Source organism: Mus caroli, chromosome X (assembly GCF_900094665.2).
Source record: "Mus caroli chromosome X, CAROLI_EIJ_v1.1, whole genome shotgun sequence".
Taxonomy (NCBI): Eukaryota; Metazoa; Chordata; class Mammalia; order Rodentia; family Muridae; genus Mus; species Mus caroli.
Window position 1 is genome coordinate 35,331,576 of NC_034589.1, and position 18,934 is coordinate 35,350,509.

Consider the following 18,934-nt stretch of genomic DNA (forward strand, 5'->3'; position numbering starts at 1 on the left):
AGAGGCAGGCGGATTTCTGAGTTTGAGGCCAGCCTGGTCTACAAAGTGAGTTCCAGGACAGCCAGGGCTATACAGAGAAACCCTGTCTCGAAATAATGCTTGATACTAAACTCAGGACTTCCAACATGCTAGACAAACATTCTACCCTTGGGCTACATACCAGCTCAATTCTTCATATTATTGGCATAAATGCTGTTTTATCCTGTTGCATAAGGTAAATTTAGAAGAGAATGTTATAATAAAGCTATAGTAAGTTTAATTTTTTGCCCCCCTTCTCTCTCACTCTGTGTGTGTGTGTGTGTGTGTGTGTGTGTGTGTGTGTGTATGTGTGTTAGAAATCAAACCCAAGACTTATGTCCTGAGTAAACCTGCCACTAGTTTATGCTTCCAACTCCAATTTCCTCATTTTTTTATTGCTCTTAGAATCCATGCCCCCAAGGATGAAAAGTCCTTTTAATGTGATTTGATTTACTAAATGAATTCTCTGTGTTCTCATGTAGGATTTAATTTGATACACACGATTGAGTACAGTTCAGTTTCATGTTTTGCATGAGAAATTTGATTCCCCATTTCAAAACTTGAAATTATAGGAAAAATCTTCTAGAGACTCTACACTGTACATTTATACTGTCATCCCCTGTGTCATGGAGACCACTATAAAATTATTTAATCCTTCTAGTGTACCCCATTTGCCTTGCTTTCTTTAACTTACCTTTTCTGGGTTGGACTAGTTAATCAAACCCAGGGCATGTGGCTCTAGGCAAGTAACACTACCAGTGAGTTAACATCTCTATTCATTTAACATTTATCTTAAATTACACTTTTATTTAGTGTGTGTGTGTGTGTGTGTTGGGGAGGTTGGGGGATGCTTACATGCCATGGCCTTTTTTGGGGGGTCTTAAGAGGACAACTTGTTCCTTCAGGTCTTTTCACTCAGTAGGAGGCCCCTTTATTTATTGAGCCATCTCACCAGCCTCCATTCAGAATTTGTTAATGCAGATACTCCCTCCCCCATGGTTATTTTGCAACCGTTTCCTATGTGGATAACACTGCTTCTTGAAAGCCATGATAGAAAATGCTTGACTACCTAGCATCTTCAGGGTAATGATATGTAGGTGGACCCCTGAAAGTAGTCTTGTTATGGTACCACAGTTGAATCTACTGTCCTGGCTTCTGAACGAACCATTTTATGATCTACAAATTATCTACACCATAAAATAGTAGGTTTTCTAGTAACTAAGTTAAAATGTACATAGCAATGAATAAACTCTTGTTGCTCTTGATTTTGTGAGAGAAATGTACAGATAAGAAGTTGCTGTGACAAAGTATGTGACACACACAACGCCTTTTGACTGTTTCCAGAGTTTGAACACACCATTGTAGGAAGGACATAAAGAAGCATAGCAGCTCACCTTACAGCAACAGGAGAGCAGAGCTAGGCAGTGTCTGCTTGGCTGGCCCTTCCTTTCCCTTTATTCTCACTGGCTCTGCAAGCTATGTGGTGCCTCTCACTTCATGGTGGGCCTTCCCAGTCCCCCAGCTAATTCTCACTGGAATGCCCTTAGAGACACACCTGGAGGTATGATTTGCTAATCTCCTTAACATTTTTCTACCCAATCAAGTTGACAATCAAGATTAACATTCACAAAGTAGTAAATTGTTGTGGTTAGCCAAAGGAGGTTACCCGAGATTAACCTGTGTGGAGACATAATCAAGTCTACTCAAGAATTGATATATCACTGGCATATTTGGTCAAGTCAACAGAATAATTTATATGAAGCAGTTGGAGAAGAAAAGCTTTTTTTTTTTTAAAGTTGAGAATTATTAACTAGGTAGGGAAGCACAGTCATTGATGGGTGGTGGAGGAGGAAGAGATATTTATCATGTTGAAAAGAACATTTCTAGTACCTTGACCAAAGTCAGAACCACAGACAGAATAGAGTAAGACAAGGAATCCTTGTGTCTGAAAAATCTGCTTATACATTCTTTTTCCTACTCGTTACCATATTTGTGTTGGGGTCTCTCTCTCTGTCTCCCTGTCCCTCTATTTTGCTGTAAAAGAGTTTCTAATTCAGATGGTTCTTATCCTGACCAGTGACTTAGCAAACAAGCCATTGGTTCAACCAAGGATGTCATAATATTAGATAACAGAGAATCTTTCTGTGCTTGCAGTTTCAGGTTCACTGCTGTATACTTTTAGTTCTATTCAAAATAAACACATTAGTTTTAATCTGTAATTATTTTAAATAATAACAAACACTATTTTAGAACATTGAGTTATTACTTTGCCTCCTGTTTTAGAATGCAGATAGTCCTTTTAAGGAAGTTTTATAAGATGATTTAATTTGTTTATCTTGTTTTTAGTGGCTTAGAAATATAACACCTTTTGATTTCAAATGCTCTAGGAAGGTTTTTAAAAGTCCAATCATCTTAGATCTGAGATTGGAAGTTGCTTTGTTTGCATATACTAAAGTACAGATACATACTCATGGATATGGGCAGACAGTGAAATTGGAATAGGATTAGAAGTGATAACTGTAGCACACCCATGCAGTATCTTCAAGTGACTTAATCCCTTTCTGAGTTATCTTTGTTAATGTGGTTTTTGGACAGTGTTGCACAGTATATTTTACATTGTAAGGAAATACATGTTCAGAAAATTTTACATGTTATAATCAGCTGAAAATGCATAAGATGACTTCCATTTTCCTGTATAATTCTTTCTTTTTCTGTTTCTACTATTCTGCTTTCTGTTTCTGGTTTTATGTTATGTGACAGTTCCCTTTTTAAGATTTAATAGCAAATAGCCTATTGTGTTTATACAGCACATTTTGTCTATGCATTTATTTGTAGATGGACATTTGGGTTACTTCTGTCTCTTGAGTAATGTCAGTAGTATTGCTGTGAATGTGAGTGTGCAAATACTTAACTCAAGCATCTGCTTTCTGTTTTATGTGTGTGCTCAGAAGTGAGATGACTGAATCATAGGGTTGCTCTGTTTTCAAATACTAAGGAAGTTCTATACTGTTTTGATAGAGGTTACAATATTTTTCAGTCCTTTCAACAGTGCAAGGGATTCTGATTTCTCCATATCCATACATTTTGTATGTATTTATGTAAGTGTGCATGGGCAGGGCTGAGGACAGCCTTAGATCTTTTCTGCAAGTGCCTTTCACCTTTTTTTTTTTTCTTTTTTTTTCCGGAGACAGGACCTTACGCTGGCTTGGAGTTCACCAAATTATGTATGCTGACAAGCCAGGAAGCCTCCTGTTCTCATTTCCCAGTACTGAAATTATAGTCATGCAAACATGCCCAACTTTAAATAATCAGAAAATTTAATGTCTATGACACAACATATGTATAAGGTCAGAGGAGACCTTATGTGGAGCTGATTCTTTTTTCCTCTCACCTTTAGATAAATTTTGGCCATAGAACTAGAGTTATCAGGCTGGTACAACAATCACTTTTACTTGCAGTGCCATCTAGCCTTTTCTTCCCCAGTTAAAAAAAAATGTGTAAAAAAAGTGCGCCCAAGGCCAGAAGAAGATGTTGGATGCCCTGGAACTGGAGTCACAAGCTGTTGTCAGTCACCTGATGTGGGTGCTGGGAACAGACCTCAGGTTCTCAGCAAGAGCAGCAAGTATTTTTTGGAAAGATTTATTTATTTATTATATGTAAATATACTGTAGCTGTCTTCAGACACACCAGAAGAGGGCATCAGATCTCATTACAGATGGCTGTGAGCCACCATGTGGTTGCTGGGATTTGTACTCAGGTCCTCTGGAAGAGCAGTTAGTCCTCTTAACCGCTGAGCCATCTCTCCAGCCCAAGATGTGGTCTTTTTATGTGGGGTCTGGAAATTCAGCTCAGACCCTCCTGTTTGTGCAGATATCGACATAACTATCTCCCTACCCCCCCTTTTTTTTTTAAAATAGTAGCTATCCTAATTGGTTTGAAATTATACCTCATTGTAGTTTGTATTTTTATTTATTTGATGGTTATTTATTTGATATTCAGCATCTTTCTATACTGTTGACCTAATATCTTTTAGAAATATCTATTCAGAAAATCCTAACCAACTTAAAAATGTGATACTTTTGTTTTATTAAGTAGTAGGGTTTGGCACATACTTTGGATATTACCCCTTTATGTATGTATGAACACACACACACACACACACACACACACACACACACACTTTTTAGACTCTGTATTGTAATCCATTGCTTTCTCTTTGTGTCAGCACTGCAATTTTGGTTACTGTTGTACAGTATATAAATATAGTGTTAGATAGCATATTTTTGAGATGAGGTATTAACTGTGTATCCCTGGTTGGCCTGGGACTCTCTTTTCATTTGGCTGACATAAAACTCACAGTGATATGCCTGCCCCACAAGAGTACTGTGATTATAGATATGCACTAAGTTTGTTAAGATATTTTGAAATCAAGAAGACCCTCACAACTTTGTTTTTGTTTTCAATATTTGTTTGCCCACCTGGGGCATGTTGAATTCTGTGTGAATTTTAGGAAGAGTATTTCTATTTTTGTGAAAAGTATTGTTCCAATTTTGATAATAATTATACCAAATCTACTGACCCCATTAAGTATTATGAGTATTACAGTATTACATTTTCCACACTACTAATATGGGGTGCCTTTCTTTGTATTTGTGTTTTTAACTTTTTTCAACAGTGTGTGTTTTCTCTGTCCAAGTCTTCTGTCTCTAGTTGTGTTTATTCATTAGCATTTTACTTTTGATGTTATTGATGATTGAATTATTTTATTAATTTTTGCTTTGGGTTGTTCATTGATAGACTATAGAAGGAAAGGGAATTATGTGCTGATTTTTGTGTCCCGAAACTTTACAAAATTTTAACTTTTTGTGTTTTTATGTGTGGAAATTTTGGGTTCTTTTTTTTTTTTTAAAGCAATATAAGATCATGTCATCTAGGAGCCAAGCTAATTCATTTTAACTTTCTGATTCATGTGCTTTTTTAGTTTTTGCCCATTTGCTTTGGCCGTCACTTTCAGTAATACTATGTTTGATATGACGGTTAAAGGTGAACATCTTTAGCTTGTTGATGGTCTCAAAGAAGGTTGCCAGTCTTTTGCTATTGTATATGATGTTAGATGCGAGTGTCTCATTAGCTTTCTTGTAGCCCCACTTTGTTGAGGACTTTTCCTCACAGCAAGCCGTTGGCATCTGCCACTCTTTTCTGACCTTCATGCTCCGGCATGCACGTTGTGAACATTTATACATTCAGGCAAAGCACCTATCCAGTTAAACTAGAATTAAAAATTAATTGTAAGATGGGCATAGCACATGCATGTGATCCTAGCACTCGGAATCAGAGGTATACAGGCAGATAGACAGGCAGATAGCTCTCTTTTAGTTAAAGGTCAGTCTACATAGTGAAACCTTATTATATACCTCCAAGTAAATAAAAACCCTAAATTAAAAACCTAAAACTTTCTGTTGTCTTCTGCAAAGTGGTTCTTTTACACAATTATTATATTATTTAAATACATGATACCTTGAATAAATAGCTGGCAGCTTTCTTTTGCTTCTGAAAATATTTTTTCATACAATATATTCTAATTACAGTTTCCTTACTGATGACTCCTCCCAGAATCCTCCCCACCTCTCCAAATATAAACCCTTTCTCACTTTTAGTAGAAAACAGGCATCTAAAATAATAGTGAAAAATGATATTAAGGACCAGAATAGGACAAAACAAAGAAAGACAGGAAGAAAGTGTCAAAGAAACAGTATTAGAAACACATTCAGATACTGAGACACATATTAGTGCACACAGAAATCTCATAAAAACTAAAAGCAGAAACCACAATACATAAACAGAAGACCTGAAAGTATAAAAAACATGCCAGACAAAGCATTATGAGACAAAATCCTCAAAAATAACCGTGGAGTTTGTTTTGTGTTGGCCATCTACTGCTGGGAATGACTGATGCCTGTCCTTAAGAATGGTTTGAGGGGGCTGGAGAGATGGCTCAGAAGTTAAGAGTACTACTGTCATTCCAGATGAATTTGGAGATTGCCCTTTCTAATTCGTTGAAGAATTGAGTTCGAATTTTGATGGGGATTGCATTGAATCTGTAGATTGCTTTTGGCAAGATAGACATTTTTACTATATTGATCCTGCCAATCCATGAGCATGGGAGATCTTTCCATCTTCTGAGATCTTCTTTAATTTCTTTCTTCAGAGACTTGAAGTTCTTATCATACAGATCTTTCACTTCCTTAGTTAGAGTCATGCCAAGGTATTTTATATTATTTGTGACTATTGAGAAGGGTGTTGTTTCCCTAATTTCTTTCTCAGCCTGTTTATCCTTTGTGTAGAGAAAGGCCATTGACTTGTTTGAGCTAATTTTATATCCAGCTACTTCATTGAAGCTGTTTATCAGGCTTAGGAGTTCTCTGGTGGAATTTTTAGGGTCATTTATATATACTATCATATCATCTGCAAAAAGTGATATTTTGACTTCATCTTTTCCAATTTGTATCCCCTTGATCTCCTTTTGTTGTCGAATTGCTCTGGCTAGGACTTCAAGTACAATGTTGAATTGGTAGGGAGAGAGTGGACAGCCTTGTCTAGTCCCTGATTTTAGAGGGATTGCTTCAAGCTTCTCACCATTTACTTTGATGCTGGCTACTGGTTTGCTGTAGATTGCTTTTATCATGTTTAGGTATGGGCCTTGAATTCCTGATCTTTCCAAGACTTTTATCATGAATGGGTGTTGGATTTTGTCAAATGCTTTCTCTGCATCTAACGAGATGATCATGTGGTTTTTGTCTTTGAGTTTGTTTATATAGTCGATTATGTTGATGGATTTCCGTATATTAAACTATCCCTGGAATGAAATCTACTTGGTCAGGATGGATGATTGTTTTGATGTGTGCTTGGATTTGGTTAGCGAGAATTTTATTGAGGATTTTTGCATCGATATTCATAAGGGAAATTGGTCTGAAGTTCTCTATCTTTGTTGGGTCTTTTTGTGGTTTAGGTATCAGAGTAATTGTGACTCCAGAGGTCCTGAGTTCAAATCCCAGCAAACACATGGTGGCTTACAACAATCTGTAATGGGATCCAATGCTCTCTTCTGGTGTGTCTGAATACAGCTACAGTGTATTCATATAAATGAAATGAATATTTTTTTTAAAAAAAGAATGGTTTGAATACCCAGTGAGATTCCACTGGAGAAAAGGAAATTTTCAATTCAGAGTTGCTGTCAGTTGGAAATAGCTTCCAGGTTAGGGATGGGGGCTTATTTCTACTTCCCTGTCAGCACTGGGACTCCATCTGTCTCAGTACTGTGCAGGCCCTGTGCATGCTGCCACAGATACTGTGCGTTCATTTGTGCACATGTCCTGTTGTGTCTAGAAGGCATCTTCTATCACCACTGGATCTCACAGTCTTTCTGCCTTCTCTTCCACACAGTTCCCTGCCCCCCTACCCCTCAACGTGTGGGATTTGATAGAAACATCACATTTAGAACTGTGCATTTCAAGGTCTCTTATTCTCTCTGCACATTTTCAACGTGTGTCTCTGTCTTTGTTCCCATCTACTGCAGGAAGAAGCACCTTTGATGATGGCTTGCAGGACACTGATCTATGAGTATAGTAGAATGTCATTAAGAGTCATTTCATTGTTCTCTTCCATTAGCAGCAGAACAGCAGTATTTGGTCATCCCCTAGGTGCATGACCTGTCTAGTCTCAGGTTCTTGTCCACCCGAGCAATGTCAGTCAGGCATGTGTTTCATCTCGTGCAGTGGGCCTTAAATATTATCAGATAGTGGTTGTTTGTCCTACAAGCTCTGTGCCACCATTGCACCAGTGTATCTTGTAGACATGTCACCACTGAAGATAGAAGGGAACCTCTTGTAACTGGGTTGTTGTTTGCCTTTTTCCTCTGGTAACATGCTGAGTGCTTTCCAGTATCATAAACACTAGTCAGTTTAGATGAAGGCTCTAGGTAGGTACCATGTTCAAGGAGAAATTGTTGGTGTTGTTTTTAGCAATAGGGTCTTATCATTAGTTTGTGGAGAGAAATCAATAGCCTTGCCAATAAATAGCCTGCTTTCCATGGTGCCCCTTTGGCCAATAGCTCAATTAGATATAACCCATTCCTGTACCAGAGGTTTCATTCGGTGGCATGAGATGTGTAGTTGGGGCTTTCTCTCCTGATACTTGGTGATTCCATTTAGATGTATTTATATATGTATATATTTTAAGAGGATTCTACTGTATTAGGTTTTCATATAACCCTTCCAAAGGCCCTTTGGTTTAGCTTCTTATGGTTCTAGGGATTGAATCCAGGGACTTGTGAATGCTAGGTAATTGGTCTGGAAGCTTTTGATATAGTCTATTGAGAGGTGGTAAAATCAAAATTTAATTTTGTTTCTTAATTACCATACAAAGTACTGGTAATGGGCTTCATTATTACCATTTTTCCATATGCTTTGTTTTGGACAAGCCATTCCCATTTCCTCTCCCCTGTGCCCTTTCTTATCTATCCCTCCACTCTCAGTAGTGTGCTTTCTTTCACCTTTGTCACCTGTATTCTCTTAATGCTTCCACTTCCTTACAACATCTCCGTACACGATCTGTATCCACACCTATATGTACAGATATGTAAGAATTAAAATCATGAGTCTGCATCTGAGAGAAAATATATGTTAGTTTATCTTTCTAAGTCTGGATTTTACCTCTGTAAATACCATACTTTTTATTCTATTCTTTTTCTTGCAAATATTCTGTGAAATAGAATTTTGAATTCCCTAGAAATCTAGGTAAGATTCTTTGTCTTCATCTAGTTTGCCATCAGACTTGCTTTGCTATCTGCCATTGCTTTACGTTTTCTGTTAAACAAGTAGTACCCAGCATGAAATAAGCTGGCTAGCAATTCTGTGTTATGCTTGAACAATACTGTGTATCATTTACTAGTGTTAGCACCAGGACTTGAAATACCTTCTTTCAAATTTTATGTTTATATCTTTTTTTTTTTTTTTTTGGTTTTTTTGAGACAGGGTTTCTCTGTATAGCCCTGGCTGCCCTGGAACTCACTCTGTAGACTAGGCTGGCCTCGAGCTCAGAAATCTGCCTGCCTCTGCCTCCCTAGTGCTGGGATTAAAGGCGAGCGCCACCACACCAAGCTTTATGTTTATATCTTAAATTGAAAGGTTTATACTAACCACAGCACACACTTGTACTTCTGGTTATTTAGAAAGTCCTAACATGTTGGAAATCATGTTAATGTGGTATATACTTAAATTAACTAAATTAAAAAAACTAAATATACACGATGTTTTAGTACGGTTTCTGGCATTATAACAAAATAACTGAGTATTTGACTTCTAAAGAAAAAAGTTGTATTTTTGTTGATAGTTTTGGAACTTCTGGTCTATGATAGTCTAGGATGCTATTCCATTTGGCTTGTGCTGAAGCAGCACATCATAATGGTAAAATATGACAAACCACTTACCTTCTCATGAGCCTGAAAGCAGAGTACCAGTAGAGTAAGTACTCTTCTATAAGGTGGGTTATTTTATACATTGAATTTATTGTCTTTTAATTTACATTCTCTTTGATGACCATTCCCCCAGTGACCTAAAGACCTGTTAGTTAATACAACCTCTTATTACCTACTAATCGTGTTACTTAGGTGAGGACATTCAAAATCTAGGTCCATCCCCCTACCCTATCCCCACACAGACACACACACACAAAATAAAATAAAAATAAAAAAAAGGTCATTGCTATTTTAAAGTTTAAGATTAACTGTTAATTTTCTTTGTTGCCATTTCCTTCCCTCCCTTCCTTTCCCCTTCTTCTCTTCCAGATAGGGTTTCAGTATATAGCCCTGGCGGGCATGCAACTTGCTATGTAGATCAGGCTGGTTTTGCACTCACAGAAATCCCCCTTCTTCTCCATTTCTGGTGCTGAAATTAAAGGCATGTGCTACTATGCTTGTACCGAGAAATTATTTTTAAGGTGATACTACACGATAAAACATATTTTTCTTGTGTTTTTATTTTTATTAGAGCCATATGATTTCTAGTTTACTGTAGTTCTTAGAGCAAACTGGGAATTTAGCAGACTTAGAATTAAATAGTAGATTTTATTCAAGTACCTGGTATACTATGGTATTCATTTCCATATTGCCAGTCAGATGAGAAGAGGATGATAAGCTTTTTAAGTTTGGCCAACTTCAGAGGCAAATAGAAACTATTTTCAGTGGTTCATGTGCATAGTTCTGGTTTCTGAGATGGGGGAGATAAAACAAGTATATATCAAAAAGGCTATAATCCTTAGAGGAGTCAGAAACCGTGTACAGTTGAGCATAAGCTCATTGAGTACTGGGTCTTTAGGAATAATTTAGATATTTTTTTCTTGTTGAATCCCCATGTCTTTCTGCCTTAATAAGACACAGACTAGTTAGTCTTAATTTTTACTGCAGTTCACAGGTAGATGCATATTTCCAATTCTGTATGGCTTTAGTTTCTATATAGCTATGCCATCTTTGTAGATTGCCTCAATTTATTCCTTCCCTTCCTTTTTGAAAAGATGCTGTTCTTTAAAGACTTATTTATTTATATTCTGCCAATGTGCACCATGTACATGCCTAGTGCCAGTGGAGGCCACATGGGAGCTGGAGTGTAAGCAGTTATGAACTGCCTGATATGGGTACTGGGAATCAAAACCAGGTCCTCTGTAAGAACAAATGCTCCTAACTGCTGAGACATATACATAGCCCCATAAAAGTCTGTTTTGAAGTCTTGTGGCTTTTAGTGTATTTAGTTTGTATACTTATTTTAAAATAGCCTGAAGATAGTTAAGTGTAGATATTGGACTTATTTTGAAGTTAGAAAATGCCATTGATTCTTTGTAGATTTCTTTTAAGATATGGCTTCTCTAAATTACGTGTTCCTGAAGTCTAGATCATGAAGTATCGTCATGAATTTTTTAGGATTGATCCAGTTTGTAGAAAAGAAAATGCATTTGCAAATAATGTATGTGGTAACTACAATGTGGTATCAAGAGTACATGCCATTGCCGCATAATATGTTATTCTGTGAAGTCTTATTTACTCAGAAGAGTTTGGCACAAATTAGGGAGCCTGGTAGAGGGAAAAATATTTTGAAATGAATAAAATTTAAAGGTCATTAATCATCAATTGGCAGCACATTTTTCTCCTTTAAAGGTGGTATGCATTCATATCTAATTTAAATGGTTAGCTTTTCATTTCTTACCCTGTATTCTCAAAGCTGCTATGTGACATTTAATCAGATTAAATGGCAGACTTGTATAGCTAGACCAATAGGAAGGAACATACCTTTGATTCTGTTTGTCATTTATGAGGAAGTTTCTGTTCCCTGGTCTGGAGATAAACAGCTCAGTAGAGTACTTGCCTATCATGTGTAATGTTCCCAGTTAAATCTCTAATACTTCCAAAAGAAAAGTCTGTATTCGCTGCTAATATACACTTGGCAAGCATAATAAAAGGAAATCTTAATGATAGGATTCAGTTTTTCTATGTTTAAAATTTTAACATTATAGACCAGAAGTTAGAATGAATTATATTTTAGCAGCATAGTTTTACAATTTTCCCACTGGCCATCAATCTGTTCTTAAACTTGTGTTCTTTCTTCCTTCTGCTTTAGTCTCTCTGGTACTGGGATGGCAAGCTATGCCACTGTATCTGGACCTTGTGGAAATTGTGATAGAGTACAGTTTTCTTTCAGAATTTAGATTTTCTTGTACCAACAATAGCGTTGTAAGCAGTTTTCAAATGTTTCAAATTTTATCTACTTTGATACAAAGCTGTAAATAGTTTCATTGCTTCTGTGGTGTACAGCCACTGAATCCATGGTTGGACATTTAAGTAATTTGTAATTTTCAGTGCTTATAATGCCAGTGGCAATTTGAAAGAGTGTATGGGCATCTTAGATATGGTAATAATGAGTACAAGAATGTGACTTTTGAGGAGGAGTGCTAAGGTTAGATGATGATGTGGGTCTGCCAGGGCTTAGCTGCTGAGAGTTTTTAGTGATAGAATTAACACACAAGCTGCTCAGATGTTCTTTATCATGGTCCCCAGTAATACATGGATTCTGAGCAACAGTGTTAGTCATGATTTAGTAGCCTCTGTTTGGACCATTTAGGATTGAATTAAAGACATTTCAAATAATTATCTTCAAGGAAAAAATCTTATTTTTTTTTAAACTATCACAAAATGCCAGGGTGTTTTGTGTGTTTCAATTTGGTGATACAATTTAAGTGAATTTTAAAAGTTTCTGTAGCTAAAGATATAAACACTTCTGTTTATATGCTTCAGTAATTAATTTCTTCATGTGTGTGTGAGTGTGTGTGTGTATGTATATATATTTGTTGCTGCAGAGTGAATAGAAGTGCCTGGCTTCTTAGTGCAACCCAGCCCCAGAAGATGTTTTTGTTATTAAATTTAACTTCCAATGCAAATTGGAATAACATCCTGTAACGATATACTTTGAAACATATCCATTAAGTGTAAGAACTCTATATAACTTAATCTGGCTTTCCTACTCATCATCCTGTGTCCCCCTCACCAACCCAAGACATATGTCACTAGTTTTGGCCCCACGTTTATGGTCTTCTTGCTATAAAAAGCAGTTCTGCCGAGATTTTTTTCTTAATTTACTATTTAGAATTGAATGTCTGTAATCACCTATTGCTTTGCTGTCAAGTTTTTTTTTTTTTTATTTCAATGTATTTAACAACTGCTAGTAATATAGAATAGGTAATTCAATTTATGTGGGCCTATGTCTAAGACTACAGTGGATGTCTGAAAACCAAGATGGAAGTGACCCCTGTATTTAGTACTGTTTTTTTTTTTTTTTCCATCTAGACATACGTATGATACCATTTAGTTTATAAATAGATTGCAAATACTTTAGTTTACAAATAGGTTAACAGTAAGTAATAATAAGACAGAAGATTGTAATATAATAGATAAAAAGTTACACATTGTGAGGCCATTATACTAAGTTAAACAAGGGGCATTGAACAAAAGCACTGTGATACTGAGATAGTGGATGTGATAACTGAGACAGCCACTAAGTAACTACAGGCATGTGGTATATGTGCAGGACGGGTATACTGGACTAAGGATCTCATCTCAGGTACGATGAGGGGAAAATGCAAAATTTCATCTTGTAAATTACAGTAAGTGAGCTTTTGCAGATCTAGGATTGTTTCCTTATGGAACCTTTTCATTTTTAATCTAGGATAAGTGGAACTATGGTCAAATGAGGTGTAATTGGAGAGAGATTACACTGTATGCCTGTGAGACTAAAGGAGATGGTCTTAATGTATTCACTCAGTGCACGCTTGTGGTGGCTTTAGTTATTAATAAGAAAAAGCAAAAACTAGTTGCTGCTGATGGCCCTTCCAAGGACAATAGCCATGGAGACATATTCATATTTCATGTCTGTGCTCTGTCTTCCCCAGTTGTTGGAACAGCATCTTGTTTGTAGTAGAAGACCTCAAACATTTTCTTTTACTGGGTGAGAGAGCTCCACCTTGTGATCTTTGAGCATATGTGTGTGTGTATGTATGTATGTGTGTATGTATGTATGCGTGTATGTATGTGTGTGTGTATATATATATATATATACACATATATATAAATTAATAACCGACAGCAGTCCAGAAGTGATTTAATTTTTAATATTTTATGCTTTTATTTAATATAAGAATCACATGTTCTTAAGTTCTAATAGAATTAAGCACACTTAAAGAGATTTTGGTGGGCAGGCATTGTAGTGGAGACCTTGAACTTGCTAGGCAAGTGCTTTGCTATACCTTCAGCCTTTGTTTTACTTTTGAAGGTAGGGTCTCACTTAAGTTGTCAAGTTTGGGCTGCCCTTGAACATGAGATTTTTCTGCCTTGTGCATTTGAGTACTGGGATTACAGACCTACCCTCCACAATTGGCTGAAGTCATAAGTTTGTAAATTTTGTAATGCAGGTCTTTGGGAAAAGCAAATTGTATTTACATACAGGTGTAGACATTTAAAAATAAAAAGAAACACCCTCAATTCTTCCACTTCTCAAATTGCTGCTGGCAACTCTATTTACTGCATTCTCTTCGAAATTGCAAGGCAATGTTGCCATTTTTTTTGTTCAGTTATGGTAAATTGTTTGATTAGTTATTAAGTTAACTAGATGACTAAAAATAGCAAAAACTCCTGGGCTTGGTGGCTCACTTCTTTATTTCCAGCATTTGGAACTTAGCAAGTGGATCTCTGTGACTAGTTGGTTCTATAGAGTAAATACAGGACAGCCAGATGTATAGTGAGACCATGTCTCAAAAATACACATATAATCAGAATATATGGAGTTTTGCATTTTAGGTTTAAGGGATATATATTTTCTCATAGAAATTAATGTTCTTTCATATTTCTTGCATATGTAGTTCCATGAGAAATATCATGGTTCTGTTCAGTGCTGCTATTGAACAATAATACTTCTTGCCCCACAATGTTTGCTTGTGAAGTGCTCAGACATGCAATGACACAGCATAGATGAATAGTACATATTTTTGGAATCTTACCACCTTAATTTCCTGAAGTGTCGTTTGAGAATTTATGCCTTTACAGTTTCCTTAAAATATCAAATATCCTTTCTTTTAACACATAAATAGGATATTAGAAGACAAAGATATATTTTATATGTGATGATGAATCTCAGAAATATAGAATATTATGCAGTTCTTTAGGGTACACTAAGAAAGCTGGATTACAATTTAAAGGTCTTAGAAGGGGGCAGTGGTTTGGCATATGGGGGAGACCATACTAATAGTAGGTATATTTTAAGATTTTGCAACTTGAAGACTCAATGATTGCGCACTGTGTGTTTGTTATATTATCCACAGAATGGTCTTTTTCTTTTCTCTTTTGTCTGAGATTGGGTCTCAAGTAGCCAAGTTAGTCTTGAACTCTGTGTAGCCAAAGACGACCTTGAACTTCATACCTTCTTGTCTCCCGAGTTCTGTGGTTAGAGGTATATACTATCATTCACGGTACACACACACACACACACACACACACACACACACACACACACACACTTTAGCCTGCCTATAGTAAACGATAGGAAATAGTGTTTTGAGCACATGTTTATCAATTGATGTTTCTTAAGGGCTTGATGAATTCATGGGGAAATTGCTTGTTCCTTTTCTTTCCTCTGCCTGCCCTTTTCTCTTTCTATGAACCTAGAACTTACTGTGTAGACCAGGCTAACCTGAAACTTGAATTATCTTCTGCCTTTGCTTTCTAATTGTTGGGTTATAGGTGTGCAACATCACACCCAGCTTCTTTTCCTTGTGTCTATTTTATTTGAAAAGGTCATTTTCATAAGTGTGGTATATGTGAACATTTTATAAAAATACATTGAATTTTACCTACTTCAAAATTATTTTTGTTTGTACATCTATTTACCTGTAGGCGTGTGTAGGAATATGTGGGTGTTGGTGTGTGCATGCATGACATGGTGCATATGTGGAGGTCATTTGACATTTGAGAAAGTTCTTTTTCCACCACGTGTGTCCTAAGGATTGAATTCAAGTTATCAGGTTTTGCGGGAAGTGCTTTTACCAACTGGCCATCTCAGAGGCCCTCATCTACTTTGGGTGACCACCAAGTACTTAGGTTCTCTTTTAAAAGAAAAAACAAAACCTAATACCGATAGCTATAAAAGGTCGAGTGTGGTGGTATATATCTATAATCCTAGTACTTGGGGATGAGGCAGGAGGATCAAGAATTCATAGTCATCCTTCTCTGCATAGGGAGTTTGAGGCAAGTGTAGGATACATGAGTCTCAAAAAAAAAAATGCAAAAAACAAAACAACAATAAAAGCTCCATAGTTAGGTTAGATACCTCAGCAGGTAAAGGACTTGCCTTCAAACCTGAGGACTTGAATTTACATTAAGGTGGAAGGAGTCACCTTCATAAAGAAGTCCTCTGACCTCCACCCATGACACTCTTATTGATATACACACTAATAAATATTAAAGAAGATTTTACATTTTATATTTTATGCTTTAGCCTTTTGCCCCGTCCCTCTTTGTTATATACTGGTCATTGATAGCAGATCATTGTTTATTTAGGAGATGCTCCTGTGACTATCAAAGCTAGAAGTGATCCCTTTCATGCCTAGACTTATACTTATTTTGGTAACCAGTGTCTTTTTTTGTTTGAGTTACGGTTTTATTTAGCCTAGGCTAGCCTCACACTCATGGTGCTGAGGTTATAGGTGTACAGCACCATAGCTAGCTACAAAGTAGCATTCTTATATTCTGCTGACTTGTTTTTATTTGTTCTGTTGAGGATCACACTCAAGCATATTGGCCAGTGCTATTCAGACTAATTTCAGGCACAACATGGGATTATCACGACAGGGTTCTTTTTAGTAAACTAAGCCTTTTGTACTATATGATTTATTAAGTATGGAGAAACTTGTCCTTAAAGTGTTGAAGATACAAAAAGTTCTTTTTAAAAACCGTGTCTGGATACAATACCATCAATTAAAAGCTAAAAAGTTTTAGGCACAATATATTATAATTTAAAATTTTCTTAGGACTTCAGGACCTAAGAAAAATGTGTAAGAGCCACATTCTATTTCTTTTTAGTGTATAATTATTTGTATATGTGTGATATTTATGTTTTATGTGTTATACATTTATACACATGGGTAGGGTATATACATGCAAGATGGCATATGCATGGATAGATTAATGTATGGACAGGGGTTGGGGGAGCCTCAGGTTACTGTGTCTTGAGAAATTTCAAACAAAATTATGTATGATACAATCTTCTTTGATGTTGTATTATTACTGTAAGAGTTCTTAACATCCAGACAGATGGGAGAGAACAAAATACTTATTTTACTAAAACACATTAAGAGACACTGGGGAATTAAGCTTTTGAGTGTGAATATTTCTAGATGTTTGTGGTGTATTTATAATGAATATGTCATTTTTTCTTTAAAGGAACTGTCTTTCTTAGAGGAAGCACACTGTCATTTTACTCACATAAATATATGAATATATTTCTGACATTGGGGTGATCCAGAAGATGATAAAGAAATGATAGCAGCTCCAGAAATACCAACTGATTTTAATCTACTGCAGTAAGTATAATATAATAATAACATTTACATATTTGTTTTTTCCACAAAATTGAAATACTAATTTTGAGATCTTAATATATAAATTAGCTCATGTTTTGAAAGTTAGTTTTTATCGGTACTCATTCAATTTTATTTTTGCCACTTCTGTAATATTTTGGATCTATTTTTAAAATTTACACATGATACAACTTACTATTAATTTTACAAATATTTATTTTATTTTCACTTGTATGTTTGTGTATATGTCTGAATGTGAGTATGTGCATGTGTATGCAGTTGCCAACTAAAGCCAGAAGAGAGCATCCGATTCCCTGGAGCTAGAGTTCCTAGAAAGTGAACACTGCAAGAGCTCTACATGCTCTTAACTATGGAACCATCTCTCCAGCCTCTACTATTATTGGTTTTTAATGCACAATTTGGAATCCATTGTTGGTTTTGTAGTATGCCTCAGTTACTGTTTTCTTGTGGTGAAGAGACATCATGTCAGAACTCTTATGAAAAAAGCATTTAATTGGAGGCCTGCTTACAGTTTTAGAGGGTTCGCCTGTGATCATCATGGCAGGAAGCAAACTGGCATGGTGCTAATCACAGTAGCTAAGAATTTGACATCCTGATCTGCAGTCAGAATTGGGGGGGGGGAGGAGGAGGGAGAGACAGACAGACAGACATATAGGTACAGATGGGCTGAGACAGACTGACACTGACAAACTTACTGACTGTGTCTGGGGTGGGCTTAGAGGCTTCAAAAGCCCACAGTGGCACACCTCATCCAGCCAGGCTACATCTAATCTGTCTCAAACAGTGCTAGTAACTGGAGACCAAGCATATGTGCCTGTGTGGGCCATTATCATTCAAACTACCACACAGTACTAGTTGTTTTGAGGAAGAATATCAGGATTATTAAAATGTTAAATTTTTCAGTCAGTAAGGAATGGTAATACATGAGTATTTAGACTATAGTGTCGTCTGGTTATTAAATGAAATGAGTATAAGACATCTCAATTATTTGTTGCAAAAACAAGTTATATGCATACTGGTCTAGAAAAGATGTTTGAATACTTGAGCCATCTACCCTATTTTTCATCCTGTCTTAAAAGTTACCTATATTCTGAGGCTGAAGGGATGGCTAGTGGTTGAGAGGACTTATTGGCAGAGCCTCCAGGTTTGGTTCCCAGCACTCACATGGTCACTTAACAACTGTCTGTAGCCTCCCAAGTGCTGGGATTAAAGCCGTGCACCACCACCGTCCGGCGAATTCATTTTTTTTAAAGGAGATATTGAACCAGGTTTAGTGGTACATACCTGTGATCTTAGCTCTCAAGAAGTGGAGACAGGAAGATTGGGAGTTTGAGGTCAGACTGGACTACATAATGAGAGCCTGCTTACAAAAACAAAACCATCTCCCAAGTAGCAAATTCTTGTTAAAGATAGGACAGTGTATTAGATAATGTAAGGAGTTAAAACAGATATGCCTGCTTCAAGGAACTCCTAATTTACAGTTACAAAGCAAAAAATATACAATTTCTTATGCATATCAAAATTGAAGATCATTAACAAGTTTATATTGTACATTAGTGTATTGATATAGAATACTTAAGACAATATGGATCTGCTATAGGATAATGGCTAAAAAGAAAGAAGACAGGCTGGACGTGGTAGAGCACGCCTTTAATCCCAGCACTCGGGAGGCAGAGGCAGGCGGATTTCTGAGTTCGAAGCCAGCCTGGTCTACAGAGTGAGTTCC

The 18,934-nt window shown here is 36.5% G+C and overlaps 1 protein-coding gene across 9 annotated transcripts in view; it reads left to right on the forward strand.

The window, feature by feature from the left end:
* Positions 1-18,934, forward strand: part of Stag2 (stromal antigen 2) — a 131,785-nt gene that overhangs the window by 37,662 nt on the left and 75,189 nt on the right. For all 9 annotated transcript variants that reach the window (XM_021152924.2, XM_021152923.2, XM_029473472.1 and 6 more), the window contains one exon: positions 17,051-17,190. In XM_021152924.2, the coding sequence (XP_021008583.1) occupies positions 17,147-17,190 (44 nt within the window). In that variant the 5' untranslated portion in view covers positions 17,051-17,146. The remainder of the gene's footprint in view (positions 1-17,050; positions 17,191-18,934) is intronic.